Below are 18,927 nucleotides of genomic sequence, written 5' to 3'. Positions count from 1 at the left end.
TTAACTGTGTACTATTAACATTCCTTTTTAACTCTAGAAGCAGTTGGGTCTTTACCCATCCTTAGAAAGCGATGGAGCAGAAACAGAAATCCCTTAAAAGGTCAGGACAAGTAACGGAGCTGAGCTCAGCTCCTGGGTAGCACCGGACGACAGGCTTAAAGCCTGAAAGAAAAGAGAAGAAAGAGGACCCAAAATACGTGTAAGAGAAAAAACAAAACAAAATAAAGTATAAAACAAAACAAACAGGCGAAAGAGGAAAGACGTTTCTAATAGCGGAGGCTGGCAGGAAGCCAGCGCAGTTACCGCAGGCCAACCCTTGTCACCAGGCGTCACCTCGCTGAGCTCGGGCGTCTGGACCACCCACGCCCCTGGCTCCGCGGACCCCACTTTTAGAAAGTTCTGATCGATACGGACACGTCCAAGTTCACCCGAGCTCCTCAGGGAAACCACAAGCACTGAATGCACAGCCTATCCTCCACTCCATTCAAAGAACGCAGCCAATGGGAATATCCGCCCAGAGCAAACGACTCGGCGGAGCAGTGACAGCCCGGGAAGCAAAACTGCCCCGTCAGAGCCGCCCGACAGCCCGACGGTTGGCCTCCGGAACCTCAGGAGCCCTCAGCCAGGCAGGCGAACCTTCCTGCCCCGTCCCCGTCCCCGCCCTTCCAGGTCGGTCCCAGCCCCCGCGCAGCCCGGGCGGCCGGACCACACCCGCTTCCCTCCGGTGGCCGCCGCCCCCGCCAGTGCGCGGCAGCGCTCTTCCTGGGGCGGGCGCGGGCGCGGGCTAGTGCGCATGCGCCCCGAGCGCCGGCGCCTCCCTGCCCGGATCTCGCGAAGTTACGCTCCTCGGGCCGCCGGTGACGGGTGGCCGGCCGGGGGCGGGAGGGCTTCGCGGCTAGAAAGGGAGGTCCGCTCGGCCGGGCGCGCCGCCCCAGTGCTCTGTGGGATACTGGAAGTCTCGAGCGTCGCCTCCCGGCTCCAGCCCGCCTCCGGCCCGCACTCCCCGAGCCGTCACACACCCCCTGCCTTCGCTCTCTCCCCTCGCCGCCTCCCCCTTCCTCCTCCCGATAAGAAGACCCGGCGGCAGGAGAGGGGATGAAGATGGCGGACGCGAAGCAGAAGCGGAACGAGCAGCTGAAGCGCTGGATCGGCTCCGAGACGGACCTCGAGCCTCCCGTGGTGAAGCGCCAGAAGACCAAGGTGAAGTTCGACGATGGCGCCGTCTTCCTGGCTGCTTGTTCCAGCGGCGACACGGACGAGGTCCTCAAGCTGCTGCACCGCGGCGCCGACATCAATTACGCCAATGTGGACGGACTCACTGCCCTGCACCAGGTCTGTGCGCCCCGCCTCCCCTTCTCCGACCCCGCGGGCCCTCGCTCTCCCGCCGGGGCCGGGCCTCCCCTCCTCCGCTCCGGGCCTCCCGAGGCCAGGGCCGGCTGCCCGCTGTGGACGGAGGGACGGAGGGACGGAGGCAGGCAGGAAGGGAGGGAGGGAGCGAGGGAGGGAGAGGACTGGCGGCGGGAGGTCGCCGGGCTGGAGGCCCCTTCAGCCCGGTCGGTGGTGGAGTTGGAGCCGGCCGATTTCCGGGGCAGAGGGGAAAGGGGACTGTGGTCGGCTGGGGGCCCCCGGGCCCCATGTGGACGGACGTGTGCCTGGGCTTTGGGGTCGAGGCCGGGAGGGGTGGGTGTAGCGTGGCTGTGCCCGGGGCCCGATGTCAGGGATCTGCTGGGGAGGACGGGAGATGCTGAGGGCAAGGACCCGCCAGGGGCATTCGGGACGCGGGGCAGTCGGACGTCTTTGGCTTTCGGGGGGCATCGGATGTGTTGTAGTTTGTAGGACTTGGTTACAGATGATGATGACGATGGTGATGATGATGATGATGATGATAGTAATCAAGAGCCTAAGCCTAGAGCCCTGCGCGGACGATTTCCTGTTTTCTGCTTTATTCCTCTTGGTCGCTGGGGAGGGGAAAACGGGGTGTAATGAGCTGATGTGCACCGGCCGAAAGGGAGGGGCATGCCGACCGCCGCCGGACCCCAAAGTGTTGAATGAGGAGTTGGCCGCAGTGTCAGAGATCCGGGAGCCCCAGGGCCCGGGGTGTGCGCTGGGGATAGAAAGAGGGGGATAAACACGGGGCACTCTTTTCACAGCCCGTCACCAGGCCCTGATTTTTTTAAAAATTTATTTTATTTATTTTTTATTTTTTGTGGAGGTGGGAAGCTGGTCACAAACTTTTCTCAAAATGGATGCTTTGTGCATGTTAAAGTTTTATAGTAGTCTGATTGGGATCTCTCAATGTTAGCCAAATAAGGAGAAACTATTGGCAATCCAGAGATAATGTGCCTTTGCCTTTAACAGGCCAAAAGCAACACAACCCCGTAGCGTTCTGCATAAAAAAAGAACAGTTTTTCAGTCACGGTAATAGGTGACAAAGACATAGACTCCTTTCCATTTTCTTAGTGGGCAACTCCGGAGTTCCTAGAAAACGACTTTACAGGGAAGCTTGCCCTTACATTGGAGAGACGTGTACAATGTCTCAAAGTTGCCTTGGTTATATGTGGACGACTGTAGCTTTATTTAGATTTATACTTGTCACCAAAAACTTGTTTGGGAGGTTGAAAGTTAAGGCTTTATATTTTATGTGTATTACCTCGCTGCCTTTTTCAGAGAGGTGTGTGGTGGCATTTTTCCTTTTACTTCTTCCTGCTTAATGAATGACCATTGCTTTAAGTTTAATTGAATTCTAATATCAAACTTGGCTTATCAGCCTGTGTTTACAAAGTTGACTGGATGAACTGAAATGACTGACAAATTGCAGGACAAATCTGGAATTCAGAATGTGGCACCCCGTAAAAATATACCAAGATTTTTAAATCTTTCTCTATTTCATTAATTCAGAGTCTGTAATATAGTATTTGGCTGAAGTTTATTTTAAGGCATAGCATAATTCTAAGTTCTAAAAACATGGTGTTGAGAGTGAAAATAAGTTTGGCATTAAGAATGAATCCTAATGGTAATTATATGAAATGAATCTTTTCACGTTTCTTTCAAGTGTGATTTACACATCTTAATATGGAATTGATTCTGAAAGACAGTTATTGTATGCCTGAGGTCAGGATACAGTTGGAGAATGGTTTACATCAATATGTTTCACTAAAATTGTCAAATAGAAATGTAAAGTTATTACTGTTGTGGAGGAATCCAATTTGTGAAGGAAATTTTCTAATAATATTATTGGCTTAGGTAGGCAGAGAAAAATATGTAACAGGCTTCTTAAAGTTTTTTTTTTTAATTTCCTCTCAATTTGGGCATGGTGCAAGAATTATGAGACTTATCAGTGTCTTCCCTAATTGAATTCAGTGGTTAGTTTGGCATGATATAGGTTTAGTCTTTATTGGGTATTTTGTTTTATCTGACAAGCGGTTAAGCAGAAGTTTCCAAGTTCATACATAATCATTTGCATAACATTTTTTTTGTTAATTTATCTGCACATTCCTTAAATCAGTGAAGCCAAGGTCTTTAATAATATCAAGCATTAAAATGTTTATTACCTTTTCTTCACTCTCATTTTTCCTTTATTAACTCTTCTACCTTTCCCCCCGCATTGTGATTGTGAGTGCAAGGAGTTTGGGGAATTCAGGATAACAGATTGCAGATAGTGAAAGGTGATAAATAAAACTCATCATTTAAATAAAAGAATTACAAGAAAATGTTAAGTTTTTAAGGGATCTCTTGATTGCCGATTGTTCTAAATACTTAAATTATAAAACCTAAAGTTGACCCACTGATTTATTTAATAGTCCTTGAATAGTTTTTTTATTTAGCTTCTAGAAAGATCATAGAATACTTAAAATGTTTTTACTAGATTAATTATTGGTTAGTGTTTTGGAATATTCATTTACTTTTCTGATTCTGATCAAGTGTCCTAAATTTCACTGTTAGGAGAAAAGTTTTAGGGATATCACAACATGCAAATATACTTCTTAATGTAATATTTTGCCTCCATTTTTTAATATAAGCAGATTATATTTGAAAGTTTCTTTAATTGTTTAAATGTGCTCTCATTAGAAGTTACAAAAGATAATCAGTTTTTGGCTATTCTTTTTGTATAGAAATATGCCATGCAGCCCTGGCCAGTGTGGCTTAGTTGTTTGGAGCTTCCTCCCCTGCAGCTTAAGGTCATGGGTTCAATCCCTGTCCGGCACATACATACCTGGGTTCCCGCGTCCATCCCCAGGAGTACGGGAGGCAACTGATCCATGTATCTCTCTAACACAGATGTTTCTCTGTCTCTTTCTCTCTCTCTCCCCCCTTCCTCCTCCTCTAAAATCAATTTTAAAAAAGAAAGAAGTATGTCATGCCTGTAGGGAAAAGAAAGCTGTGTTTCTTGTCAAATTTGCTATCTTGGTCTCTAGAATAGCCCACTCCCCCATAGCTAGAAAACTGTATGGAGCTAGTGATACAAACATATGATTTTCTAGAACTGAGGTCTAGAGTATATTTTCATTTCTACAGTGGGCGATAATCAGCTCTAATTTTATAGCTACCTGGTAGTTTTACACTTATGTAATTTATACTTCAGTTTACTTTATAAAGATTTTAGGAGAGAAATATTAGAGTTTTCAATAGAATGTTTTATTGCCAATTCTTACTAATATTGGTGTGCATAAAAGGCAGGACTGAGATTTCTTCCAATAGTTTTTAGTATAGCCTTTTGTTTTTTACCTTAAAATCTTATCTACTTCCTCTGTGCCAGCGGCTTCTAAGTCAGTTTCCATTTCTCATATTTCTTCAGTGCTCCAATCCCTCATTTCCATTTTTCTACTGATGATGAAGTATTAATTTTTTATTCAATACATTGTGATTTTATATTTAAAAATATATCTTTAGGTGGTAATATAGTAAATAGAGGTCCATCCTTTTGCCATAGAATAGCGAGTACTGTACTTTATTACATTTACCTTAGTGATTTCTTCAAAGGATCTTATTCAAATATGGGTTTTTATCATTATGATTAAAAGAATGTGCCCTTTAAATTATTTTCTCTACGTAAGATTCTTGTTAGGAAGCTTTAGACATCTAGATCAAGTTTTAAACATTTTAATTATTTTTTCCTCATTTCCTTGTCTTCATATATCCGATCGGTCTTCTTCACACTTGCCTTTGCATCAGTTCTTTTCCTTGCCATTCTCACTATCAACCTAGTTTATGCCTTTATCATTTTTATTCCTAGAGTACATATAGTAATAGCTAATTGTTTTCCTCATATCTTCTCTCCCTGGTCCAATCCAGCATTCATATTGCTATCTGACTAATGTTTTAACAATACCACGTTGTGTCACTCCTTAAATTCAGATTTAAATTCTTTAACTTACACCTGATATATTTCCATTGTGTTGTAATTTTTACTCTTTACTTTTTTATTCCCATGCCTGTGGTCATATTTTTCTTCTACTAGAATATCCCCCCTATCCTTTGCCAGTCAAAATCCTATTCATTCTTCAAGGTTCAACCCAATTGCCAGCCAGAAGGGATCTTACTTGAATAGTGTTTGTAAGTTTGTCTTTTCTGGATGACTGTAAGGACCCAGTCTCCACATTTTGTATTTCCAAAGGCTGGCACATAGTAGGTGCTCACTAAATATTTATTGAATTGTATTTTTTGCCTCGTATTGTAGATACATAGTTTATTTGTATGTCATGAGGTAAATCTTTAAAACCTTCACATCCAGATTAGAGTATTGTTCTTGCACTTAGTAGAACTTGTATTTTTATAAAGAAATGAATAACTTTGTGTAGATCTTTTGTACAGATTTTTTTATTATCTTGAGATTTTTAACATTTCTTAATATTAACCTTCCTATTAAAAAATCCTAAACCTGTTTAAATCTTGTTTAAATGATAGAAAAATTTCAGTTGAGTCATTAATTAATTTGCTACCTTCTTTTATAAGGATCTGAACTAGGTCTATAGAGGAGTACAAAGTAGAAATAGATCCATGTTCTATGTGATTATAATTTTAAAATACTAAAGTTATACTTTTCAATACAGACTTGCAGATATGTTTAGTATTAAATACTTTTGCCCTTAAAAAACAAATTTTATCAACTTCTAAAAAAGCCATTTGAAGCTTCTTTGTAAAAATATGTGACTCCCGTCTTGTCAGTAAAAGGAATACTTTTGTGCAGTGTTTTCTTAAGTGTTTAATCTTCTCAGCCAATCCGTTTCCACTGGACTGTAATCTGAAATGTAACTCTCTTTTTAAAAGTATTCTAATAGGGCTACTTAAAGTGTTTTCCAACCAGAAGGAAAAGAGACTGGAAGCAGCTGATATTGAGTCTCTTGTTAGGCAATCATGTAATTGGTATATATGAGACATCTATTTAAAACTGAATGCAGAGTTTATAATTGTTTCCCCCCCCCCTTTTTTTTTTCTTTTTGGTGGGAGATAGTAAGATCTTAGAATAGTAATCTATTGGATCACTCATAGATAATGTTAAAATATGTGATTAAAAGAATGTGCAGTTTAGATTATTTTTTCTAAATAATATTCTCGTTAGGAAGCTATAACACTTTAAGCTGATGACCCTTACAAATTTTTTTTGAAATCATCCTAAATTCATTTTTTAAAAAACCCTACCTAAACAAACAAACAAAACTCCTAACCCCATATAGGCCCCTCACTTCCTGCAAATAAATGGACAACCCTAGCCATATATGGGTTGTGCTGGTAAGGGCATCAGTGCCCACACTGTTGCTGTTATAATGCCTTCTCTGCAGTTACTGCCTTTGTGCTTCCTGGCAGCAGTTTTGTGGTCTGATTTTGAAGTGTCACAACCAAGACCATTTTTCATGTGCTGCAGCTACAGTATGATTGCAAGCTGTGACTGAGCATTTTCTAGTGTAGCCAGGTAGCAGCACTAGATGGAATAGAGAAACTTTTTCATTATCCATTTGTTACCATATTTTACAAAACACTGTTCACATAAGAAAAGTATCTGTACTTAAAAAGAAATCTAGCTAGATGATTTTTAATATATAATTATTTTGGGAGGGGATATAAAACAGTTTTGTTACTGCTGTAACATGTTACTTATTGACACTTCCCAAAGTTGCTGTTTTCATTGCATTTCTGCCTGCAAAAAAAATTGCCATTTTTACCCCACTTTTCTTTTGAAAGTTCAACAGTTATGTTGAAAAGATGGAGTATTGGGATTTAGATAAACATCTCTGAAAGATCGAAAATCTCTAACTGTCATTTTGTGTTATTTTAAGATGGGGTTAAATATGTAATAGCCATGATGTATCAGTCTTTCATTGAGAAGTGGAATTGGCTGGTGAACATTGCTGAGGATTTGTTATATGTGAAACACTATGGTAGGTACATTTGCAACCAATATCTCATTTAATTCTCAGAACATCCCTTTTCTCTTGATCAAAGTTACTAAGATAATAAATGGCAGAACTGGGTTCTAAAAGCCCAAACTTAACACTGTGTTTGATGTCTTCTTTTAAGTCTGTAGAAGAAAGTACATATTGTTAAATCTTCCAGTCATTATGGTTGATGATTAGTAGTTGGAGGTTTCCCCCATTAATCAGCAGAGAATGAAATGAAACACACAAGTATATATAATTTTTTCTTCATCTATTTTTTTTTTAGCTAGCCAACACAAGAACTTTCTATGGTAATTGAAATGCAGTAAGTACTATCAGAATCTATCCTAAATTTTGAGGACTGCCAATATTGTGTTTAACTAACCGTTATATGCAGAAAAGAGATAAATTTTAGGTAAGCCCATATACACTACCTGCCTTCGTTAGTATATCTTATCTCCTGGCAAAATAGTTAATTCCTTCAAGTAGGGGCTTTGATTCATTTTTTTAAATTCCTTTGGTAATTGCATTTTTTAGCAGGTGCAAAGTAAGTGTTGATTTAAAAAATTTGAACACAAAGTAGACTAATCTCGTGAAGAACTGAATTCATAGAAAACAAAATGATGACAGTTTGTGTTGATAAATATAAGAGCTAACAAACATTAAAAGTGTTCTAATAAAAAATTGTATACCAAAAACTTAATTTTGTAATACTTATATAAATTTGGCAGGATTTTAGATTTATTTTTGAAATGGAATATATTCCTGATTACCAGTACAAGTAGAATTTTGCTCAGTTTATGTAACATTTTAAAAATTAATTTCTTTAAACAAATCATTGGGTGTTTGTTTAGAAAAGGAATCCCTAGTATACTGGCATTAGAAACTAATTTAGTTTTCTAACAATTTTAATCACACCTTTTTTTCTAAATAACATTTTCACTATGGATCCCTGTATGCCAGTATTTTCTTGACCTTATTAGTATTTTGGTGGTTTATCTTTTCAGTGTTGTGCTGGGTAACCATAAAAAGACAAATTTGAGCTCTGTGCTACTATCCTAAGTGTGCTTGCTCGACTTGAATGTTCTTTCATGGGTGGAGACATTCCACATTGTCATGTGTCATATAGGCATTTCTGAAATGACATTCGGTAGAAACCATGGAAAGAAATTAAGACATTCCTCAGCTGTCATCTTTTTAGTAATCTATTTAAATGCATTATGTGCATTGAGTGAGAGATTCTGCAGGGAGAGCTTCACTGAATAAAAAGCATTACATTAACTTGATTATTAACTCATATTTGAGGTGAAATTACTTTTTTGTTTGTTTGTTTAACATGTTCTTTAACAAAAAATCATGGCTGTAGAAAGTTGTGTCATTTTCTTGAATACCTGAAAAGGGCAAAGAAGAAATTTTATGAGATGTGAACTGATATACCCTCTTAGAAATTAAGTATGTGAGAAAGTGTATTTTCCTGGATTAACTGTTAAAACATACATACATACACACACACACACACACACCAATTATCTTTACTTTGTATTAAACATACTGAAGTATATAAGTATATTTTATTTGCCTTCAAAATTATTTTAGATGGCTATAAACTTATTTCAATATTTATACTTTTGCCTTTAACATTTCTGGAAGTCTTCTATTAGAGCTTTAGCTACAGAACATTCTTTTGAATATTTTCAGTGTTGAGGGTTTGTGTGTGTGTGTGTGTGTGTGTGTGTGTGTGTGTGTTTTAATTTTGAAAATGATAGTCATTTGGAGACAAGTATGGCGGATAGGTAGATCATGGGTAATCATGGTTTAATAAAGGCTATCTGATTAGGTGATATTGTCTAAAAAGCTTACTCTTAATTGGAGCATGATCATAAAAAAGCCATCTTGGATTTTAGTCAACTCTTTTTATGTTGTTTGGGCTTGAGTTTGCTTCAGAGTTTCTTCATGTTAACCAAGTGTTTTCTAGATTTTACATGAAACAACTCAAGATTATAGCTTGTGATTTGAACATGATCTTTTTTTGTGGATGTTGTATTTCCCACAAAAGAATTTAATGCTGCTTTTGCCAGATCATAAGACTGTATTTTATTAAGAGCTATTGTTTTCCCTAATTTGTACAGTTTTTCTTAAAAAGATTAAAACATGACTTTTTCAGCAATTTCTATATCCTTTCCAAGTACATGGAATAATCTGCGTAAACACTTTGCCTCATATTCAAGGTTTTTTCCTTTCAAAATAGCTATTGCTTTTTAACTCTTCCAACCATAATTTTTTTACAGTAAAATGCCTTTAATTTTCTGATCTTCTCAGTGTTTTTATTTATCTTATTAGAGGCCCGGTGCACGAAATTTATGCAGGGGGGGGGGTAGGTGTTCCCTAAGCCCGGCCACCCAGCCTGGGCTCCACCATTGATCCCCACCCACAGGGAGACCCTCCCCAGCCTGCTGGGGCTCTGGGATCAATTGCAGAGCAGAGGGAGGCCCTTCCCACCTGGCCTGGGCTCTGCCATTGATCCCCGCCCACAGCGAGGCCCTTCCCACCCAGCCTGGGCTCTGCCATTCATCACCACCCACAGGGAGGCCCTGCCCACCCTGTGGAGGCTCTATGATGGAGGCCCTGCCCATCCGGCCGGGGCTCTGCAATGGGCCCTCCCAGCTGTGGCGGCTTGCCTCGGCACTCGCAGCCACGGCTTTGTCTGTAAGGACGTCCGGAAGACGTCCAGTCTATCCTGTCTAATTAGCATTTTACCCTTTTATTAGTATAGATGTAGTACATGAAAGTGCCTTACGTATTTCTTAAGCCTTTAATGCCTTCTACCTTTTTGTCTTTCCCATCTTCATTTTATTTTCAAACATGACATTTTCAAATTTGTTTAATGTTCTATATGAATTTTAGCTAAAAAAATATTAAGAAAAGTATTTAAAACATCAAAGAGAAATATAAAAAAAGAAACTAAATGCTATCCAAATTTTCAGGCCTGGAGGTAACCCCATTTAAAACTTTGGTAAATTCATTTTATCCATCTCTATCTAACATAATTTTCTATAATTATACTTAATTTTCTGGTTTATAACCTGCTTTTTATATTACACATTTTAAGAAATATTTCTCTGTTAATGAATATTGATTTCACTCTGTGTATATGTGTGTGAGTATACATGTACATCCCAAAGTTGTCTGATGATGAATATTTAGTATATTTCCAATTTCTTTTTACTGGTGGATATTATACTATACGTACATCAGTGATTTTCAGCCTATGTGCCACAAGAATTTTAAAAACATGCATTACCTGACTATTTAGTCAGGGGCAAATAAAAAAAAAAATGACAACAGCCAACACAACAGTAGCCGTCCAGTGTGAATAAATCAAAATTATACCTACTTTTTTTTGTCAGATCGGTAAAAAATACATTTTCTGGCGTGCTATAGAATTTCAGTAGTTTATGTATGCCATAAGATGAAAAAACTTGAAAATTACTGATGTACATCTTTGCTCACTCATGACACTATTGCAAGGATTACTTTTTAGAAATTTGACATGTTTTGCTCAAAATAACATGCTGCTTTAATGTTTCTTTATGCAAAATACATTTTCAGTAAAGTTTCTAGTATATCTATCTAGTGTAGAAGACTAACCTTGAAAATAGTCCTGCTGACACATATCTGTTACATTCATAATGTGATGTTATCTTTCTTCTCTAAGTCACCCATAGGAAAATCTGTTTTACTTTGTTAGTGCATATATATTAATAAAATTTGTGTTGTGTAAGTTTTGAATATATTAAACAGTTTATTTGCATATTACAGACATATGGTGCTTTTATTTAAATTAGTTATTAACTCATTCATGCAACAAATAAATAAATCATTATTTACGGAATGCCTGGCACTATACTAATCTCTAAAAGCACCAGTCCCTGCCTGCATGTTATACAATGTAGTGGAAATGGCAGTGTGAACAAATAATTACAATTTTAGTAAATGTTAGAATATGGTGAGATGAAATTTTTTATTAGGAGGATTTAACCTAGAATGTCAGGAAAGTCATTCCTGAGAAAGTTATGTTTAAGTTAAGTTATAGGTAATTTAACAAATTAAGCCTGCTCCCTCCTTGTTTGTCTTCTGAATGCCTCTTTTTTAAATCTATTTCAAGATTGTTAAATGTGTATTTTCCTTTTCCATATCATTCATTCTTATAGTTTCAACTGTTCTCTTTTTATGTCATCTATTCTTTTTATATAATCTACCTCTTATTTTTGGCACCATAATTCATTCTTTTAATAAACTAAAATCGCAGGGTCATCTTCTATTTTTTCCTTTACTTCCTACATATAGTCAGTAACTCCTATTACATGCACAGCTGCAAAAGAAATACTCCCAAATTCATACTAGTTTTTAGATATTCATTTTTTAAATTGAATTTATTGAGGTGACATTGTTTAATAATATTATATAGGTTTCTGGTGTACAATTCTGTAATACATCATCTGGATATTGTATTGTGTGGTCACCACCCCAAGATACTCATTTAACAGAATTAAAGGCCCGCCATGTGCCATACACTAAGTGCTGGGGGGATATGTTTTAAAGCAAAACAGATAACAACACTACCTACATGGAGTTTACAGTAAAATGAAAATACTTAGCTATCAGGGTAGTGCACATCAAAACCATAATGAGTTACCACTCTGCAACCACTAGAATGGCTATAATAAAAACAACAGATAATACCAATTATTGATTAGGGTATGGGGAAATTAAATCTTCCTACAATGCTAGTAGTAATTAATGTAAAATGGTGCATCCACTTTCTAAATAAGTCTGACAGTTCCTCAAAAGGTTAATAGCCCAGCAATTCTACTCCTAGGTGAGTAGAAAATACATCTAGGAGAATTGAAAACATGTCTACACGAAAACATGTGCATTAATGTTTATAGAAGCATTGTTCATAATAGGCAGAAAGTACAAACAACACAATTGTCTATCAGCTGATGAACGGATGAATAAAATGTGGTGTATATATTGTTACTGGAATCAGTGTAATATTATTGGGCAATAAAAAGAAACAAAGTACTGCCCTGGCAGGATGGCTCAATTGGTTGTAGCGTCATCCTGTACACCAAAAGATTGGGGGTTCAATTCCCAGTCAGGGCACATACCTAGGTTGTGGGTTAGATCCCCAGCTGGGTGTGTATGGGAAGCAACCGATAGATGGTTTCTCTCTCTCTCTCTCTCTCTCTCTCTCTCTCTCTCTCTCTCTCTCTCTCCCCTCCTCCTCCTCCTCCTCTTCCTCTCTCCCTCCCTCCCTCTCCCTCCCTCTAAAATCAATGAACATATCCTCTGGTGAGGACTAAAAAGAAAGAAAGGGAGAGAAAGAGAGAGAGAGAGAGAGAGAGAGAGAGAGAGAGAGAAAGAGAATAGAGAAACAGAGTACTAACACTTGCTACACCATAGATGAATCTTGAGGACATGCTAACTGAAGGAGACCAGTCAGAAAAGACCACATATTGTATGATTCCAATTTATATGAAATGTTCAGAATAGGCAGTTCTATAGAGACAGAAGATAGATTAATGGTTGCCAAAGGGTGAAGGTGTTGAGGGTAAGTGGGACGTGACTGCTAGTAAGTTTAACATTCCATTTTAGGGTGATAAAAATGTTCTGAAATTGATTGTAATGATTTTTTTTATTTTTATTGCTTAAAGTATTACAAAGAGTATTACATATGTCTCCCCCCCCCCTTGACAATCCCCCGGCCTCCCCTACCCCCCAGTGTCTTGTGTCCATTGGTTATGCTTATATGCATGCATACAAGTCCTTCGGTTGATCTCTTACCCCCCTCTCCCGCCTCCCAACCCTCCCCAGCCTTCCTGCTGTAGTTTGATAGTCTGTTCCATGCTGCTCTGCCTCTATATCTATTTTGGTTCATCAGTTTATAATGGTCTTTATTATCCATAAATGAGTGAGGTCATGTGGTATTTTTCTTTCATTGACTGGCTTATTTCACTTAGCATATTGCTCTCCAGTTCCATCCATGCTGTTGCAAATGGTAAGAATTCCTTCCTTTTTACAGCAGCATAGTATTCCATTGTCTAGATGTACCACAGTTTTCTAATCCATTCATCTGCTGATGGGCACTTAGGCTGTTTCCAGATCTTCGCTGTGGTGATTGTAATAATTTTGTAGTGATTCTACATCTCTGACTATGCTAAAACTCTGTATACTTGAACTTAGTTATTGTATGATGTGTGAATTATATGTCATTAAGCTGTTATATTTTTTTAAAGAATGAAATTACTTATGTTTTGACCAGTGTTCACCACTAAAAATTGAGGCACTGGCAAAGGCTGTAATTATATTCTGCCCGTCCCCCAACCCCAGTATAGGCTTGGTATTCTTCATTGTAGTATGATGATAAAGAAGACATTATTCCTGCCCTAACACAGCTTGCAGTGCACTAGGGAATATAGATAGATACATTTATGTCAGTTATGTGTAATGTTATGTAATGGTAGTAGTAGATTTGGAAAATAGTAGGTGAACTCAAGACACATTTACGAAATAAAATTGTTAGGAATTGTAAATGGATTGGCCTGAGGGACTAAGAGTCAAAGGTGTGCGTGCACTTGATTTCAGGTTTGGAGAACTAGGTGAATGTGGATAACTTCTCACAGCATGTATTCATTTAATAAATACTTTGTGTGCTTACTCTATAGGTCAGGAGCAGAGTATATTTAAATGATATTGGGGATGCAGACAGTAAACAAGAAATGACAAGTGTGAAATGTATGCTAAAAGGATAGATAGAAGATGTTGAGCTAGCATGGAGAAGGGTGGCCTAACTATAAACAAGGTATTAAAATCTTGTTTGGAAGTGTATTTTATTTGTTTGTTTTATCTTGTCTTGGACTTAGTCTGTTTTCTTGGTCTTTTTTGTTATCTGGAAGTGTGACTACCAAATGCAAAACAATTTATGAGGCTACAGGAAAACCACAGGATAAAAGATGGTTAGATTGTTTTAGAGTTTGGTGAAATAAAAATTCCTGCAAAATTGTGTGTTTGTTTTTCTACACCTTTCAGTTTAGAAAAATTAAGAACTCCTAAGTACGGCCAAATTTACTTTTATGATATTGTGGGGGAAAGCCGAGTATATGTTTTTTAGAGGTATGGGAGGATTAGAGCATAGACCTGATGGAGAGGAATAAAGGAGTGGTAATAATAACAATCTAAATAATTTTTATTGCCTGAAATAATGCACTGTGAAAATAAGGTCATAAGTTAAAATAAGAGGTGAGAATACATTTTTGCTAAGAATTGAACAGATAAAGAATTTATTCAACAATCTAACTTCTCTTGGTTTCTAAACTTAACAAATGGTGTTTTCAGGGAAAATAAAATACTATAATTAAGAAACTTCTACCTTGATATATATTTTTACTTTTGCCTAATATATTTTAGTATTATTTTTCTTAAAATATTACTACAATTGCTTTGAGTTTTTATGTCTGTATTGAAAATTTAAAACTATTTAAAGTTGTACAAGTAATGAGAAAAGTAGCAGTTGAACAAAAAAGTTGTGTGGGTCATTTTGACTTTGAGCAAGCATAATTAGACTTGTTTCAGCTTATAAAACAATAAATGCTTACTATATATTAAACTTTAACTCAAAATTAACATGGTATCTTTTTCCCTTTTCAACCTCCCCTGACATTTATAGTCATTCTTGAGGAGGAGGTGGGGGTAAGTTGTTTGCTTGTTTTATGTGTGACATGAACTGATAGTATACTGATAGTATATAAATTGTTCTTCTTCAAAAACCACTTAACTGTCAAAAAGTTAGTTGCAAGACAAGATGTATGGTATGATTCCATTTGGAGGCAAAAATTGTTTAGGGGGAAAAAAATCTGGGGAAATTACCCCAACTATTAAGTGTTTATCTTTGGGAGGGAAATATAGCAAATTTTGAATTATGCCATCTTTGAATCTCTTACAACAGCAGGAAAAAAAGTTGTATATGAATCTGAAATGGAGAATAATGCCTAATTGGCTACTTCCATTAATGTATTAAATGTAGATACAGTAACATAATTAATTAATTTTAGTCTTTGGCTACTCAAGGAAGCTAGTATTGATGGTTAAGTATTTCTGTATTATGACTGCCTTTTCTCTCGACCTTTTATATCATAAGGAAAGACTAATTGGCAATGTGTGGAGAAACTAGAATTCTCATACACTGCTAGTATAAGAAACATTCGAAATTTGAAATATATTCAAGTATATAAAAATTTGTTACTGAGTTAGACATACATAATACCAAAGAAAACATTTACTCTGGATTAATGTACATGTTAAAGCCAAAATTTCACAAGAATCTGCTGAGGCTCCTTGTTAAACTGATTGACTATATAAAAGTTAGAATTTATATTTATAGATTGTAGATATTCTCTTATACTGATTAGTTGGTGATTGAACTGTCCCTTTTCATGAATTTAACAAATGATTGTTGGGTGCCTTGTATGTGCCAGGCTTCTTGCTAGGAGCTAGGGAATACAGAGATTAGCAAAAGAAGACAAGACTGCTCTCATTAATTAAACAATTAATGTGAGTTGTGTTAAGTATTTTGAAGGAAAATTGTAAAATACTCCATAGCATGGGGCAAAAATAGGTTTACAGTTGTGAGTATGCAAAACACAATTTATTCTTGTACTACAGGCCCGATGCACGAAATTCATGCACTGAGGGGGAGGTCCCTCAGCCCGGCCTGCACCCTCTTGCAGTCTGAGAGCCCTCGCTCCTTACCGCCTGCCTGCTCGCTGCTCCTTACTGCTTGGTTCGCTGCTTCTTAGTGCTGCCACGGAGGCTGGAGAGGCTCCCACCACCACTGCTGTGCTCGCCAGCCGTGAGCCCGGCTTCTGGCTGAGCGGTGCTCCCCCTGTGGGAGCGCACTGACCACCAGGGGGCAGCTCCTGCATTGAGTGTCTGCCCCCAGGGTGTCATTACGCATCATAGCCACCGGTCGTTCTGGTCGTTCCGCCATTACGGTTGTTTAGGCTTTTCTTATATAGACTAGAGGCCCAGTGCACAAAATTTGTTCATTGGGGAGTCCCTCAGCCCAGCCTGTGCCCTCAGGGGATGTCCAACTGCCGGTTTGGGCCCGATCCCGACAGTCGGACGTCCCTCTCACAATCCGGGATGCTGCATGCACCAGTGACCATACTTTCCATACAGATAAAAGGCATCTTGCTGTTATATGGGCAGCTACATTTTTTGCCCTGATTATAAAAAGTAGTATATAACATGATTCTTCTGAGGCAGTAGTACCATTTTTTTCCATCTTATGGGTGGAAAAACGAAGCAGAAAGAAGTTAAGTAATTGGCTTTGTTACTCAGTTATAAGTGTTAGAACCAGGGCTGACCACAAAATGTGCAAGCCAGAGTCCATGCATGTCATCACTGCATCATCCTGATTTTTTCAGTATTAAAGTAGCCTTGCCAGGTTTTAATTTTTAAATCTAAGAGACTGTTCCTAATATATAGGGTAGAGTCCCTAGGCCTGACTGGTGATCAAGGCCAATCTGTGGGGCGATAGGGGGACCCCCGCTGGCACCCGCCTTGGCTAACAGCCTGGCACCGCCCGCTGGCCTGCCCTGCTCCCCTGGGGCAGTTCCTGCATTGAACGTCTGCCCATGGTGGTCAGTGTGCATCATAGAGGCTGGTCGTTCTGCAGTTCGGTCGATTTGCATATTAGGGTTTTATTTTATAGGTAACATTAATTATTTGTATCATTTTCCATACAAACATCTGTAAACCTACTTTTCCCCTACCCTGTATATGTCAAATGTATTTCAATAAATAAATAATACAATATTATGAGGGAGCAAAAGGTTTTGAGACTTTGAATGGGATATCTCTGGAAATGATGCTTGAACTGAGAAATGAAAGATGAATAAGTGTAACTTGGTAAAGAGTTGGTAGAGAGTGGAGAGGTAGATTCTTGGTGGTAGAAAGTGGAGAAATAGTTTCTGGCCAAAGGAAATAATATATAAAAGCCCTTCATAGGAAGGAGGAAGAGGGGGCAAGGTGAATGGAGCTCAGTGGGTGAGAAGAATCGTGTGTCAAGAGATTTGGAGAAGTTAGGTAGGCGGCAGATCTAGTAGGACCCAGGAAGCCCTTTAAATCCCTTTCTTACAAAAAGAGTTCTAGAAAGGCATCTGAGACTTGTAATTGCCTTAATGTAATCAGATTTTCATTTTTAAGAGACAGCTGCTGCCTATGGAAAAGATTAGGGTGGGGGTGATGACGATTAATACCTGTAGACCAGTTCCTGAGGCTATTGCAGTAGTTTAGACTAGAGATCTGTTCTCTGATGGCTCACTCTTTAGTTGAACACTGGTATTTTACAAAATGTTAAAAGGCATGCTAAAGGGGGTGGGGGTAGGGGAGAATTCTTTGGTCAATATGTTTAAGAGATGTTTCATAACATAAGGTTAAGTAGATTTTGCTAGAATTATTCACACTCTTCAAAATGTGCTGAAAGGTGAATGAGAAAGGAGATGAACTCAAGTGATAGAAAAGGAATGGGCTTATTTTAGCCTGAAGGAGATTTGGTTTTAAGAAATGGAGGAATAGACTGTGAAGAAAGGTTGGGAGGGTGGATCCTGGCAAGTCTGGAAACATAGACTTGATTTATAAATTGGTTAAGAATTTGTAGAATGAATGAACTAAGGTCTACTATAAGAGGATTAATTTGATAGTTATGGAAAATAGATTAGGACACAGCAGCTGGGAAGCCATTTCAGTAGTTTATCCAAGATGAAAATACTCCTTTTAGTCTCCCTTTGATTTTATTTGATACTGTAAATTTCCTATTTACCAAAAGAGAATTGTGTTTTTTATCAATATTTTATAATTTTAATCCCTAGAATTTTGTACTTAAGTTACAAAGTGATTTGTATTAGAAGCTATAAGTTAGTAATTGATTGATAAATTCTTTTCTGCTTTCCCTCAAGTCAGTAATTTTAACTTTCTTAGCCATTAACTATGTTCTATGTTTTAATAGAATTGCATATATTTAACACTAAATTGACAAGTTTTTAAATAATTGAACTCTTCATATTCATCTTTGGTACTATGACTAATCCTTGAAATTGGAGGGTTTTATAAAATATGTTCTAGCAGTATACAGGCAGTCCTCGGGTTACGTCGGACTCGACGTACTTCGTTTCGTGGTTACGTCGCCATCTCCCATTTATTTATAAAAAATATAAGTTCCGTCATTTTGACGTATGTACATATGGGCTTTATGTTTTTTATTATTTATTTACCACAAGTAAAGGTCAGGAATTGTTATCTTTCTTTTAAATTTTTTTTACTGTTTCACTTCATTACTGCTGTGTATGTGCTCCATATGAGTGATGTAAGTGCTCATGGAGGTGGGTTCCTACTTATGGCGAAAATCGCATTAGGTCACACCGTAGAAACGGATCTCCGACATAACCCAAGGACCTACTGTATTATGATTTTTTTCAGAGTGAAATTAATA

The 18,927-nt window shown here is 38.3% G+C and overlaps 1 protein-coding gene across 7 annotated transcripts in view; it reads left to right on the top strand.

Annotated features, from left to right (window-relative positions):
* Positions 1-838: 838 nt before the first annotated feature.
* The window catches only part of PPP1R12A (protein phosphatase 1 regulatory subunit 12A), a 152,930-nt gene continuing 134,841 nt past the window's right edge, over positions 839-18,927 (top strand). For 4 of the 7 annotated variants that reach the window (XR_002828035.1, XM_014451447.2, XM_006083963.3 and 1 more), the window contains exon 1: positions 842-1,332. Coding sequence is in view for 5 of the 7 variants with exons in the window: in XM_014451447.2 (XP_014306933.1) it covers positions 1,096-1,332 (237 nt within the window). In the remaining 2 variants the exon portion in view is untranslated. Of the gene's footprint in view, positions 1,333-18,927 lie in introns of all 7 variants that reach the window. The other 3 variants (XR_002828036.1, XM_006083962.3, XM_006083959.2) reach the window with 2 other exon arrangements.

This window comes from Myotis lucifugus, unplaced genomic scaffold (genome assembly GCF_000147115.1).
Source record: "Myotis lucifugus unplaced genomic scaffold, Myoluc2.0 scaffold_9, whole genome shotgun sequence".
Taxonomy (NCBI): domain Eukaryota; kingdom Metazoa; phylum Chordata; class Mammalia; order Chiroptera; family Vespertilionidae; genus Myotis; species Myotis lucifugus.
Note: the sequence above shows the minus strand (reverse complement) of the source record. Positions and strands in the feature narration are given on the sequence as shown.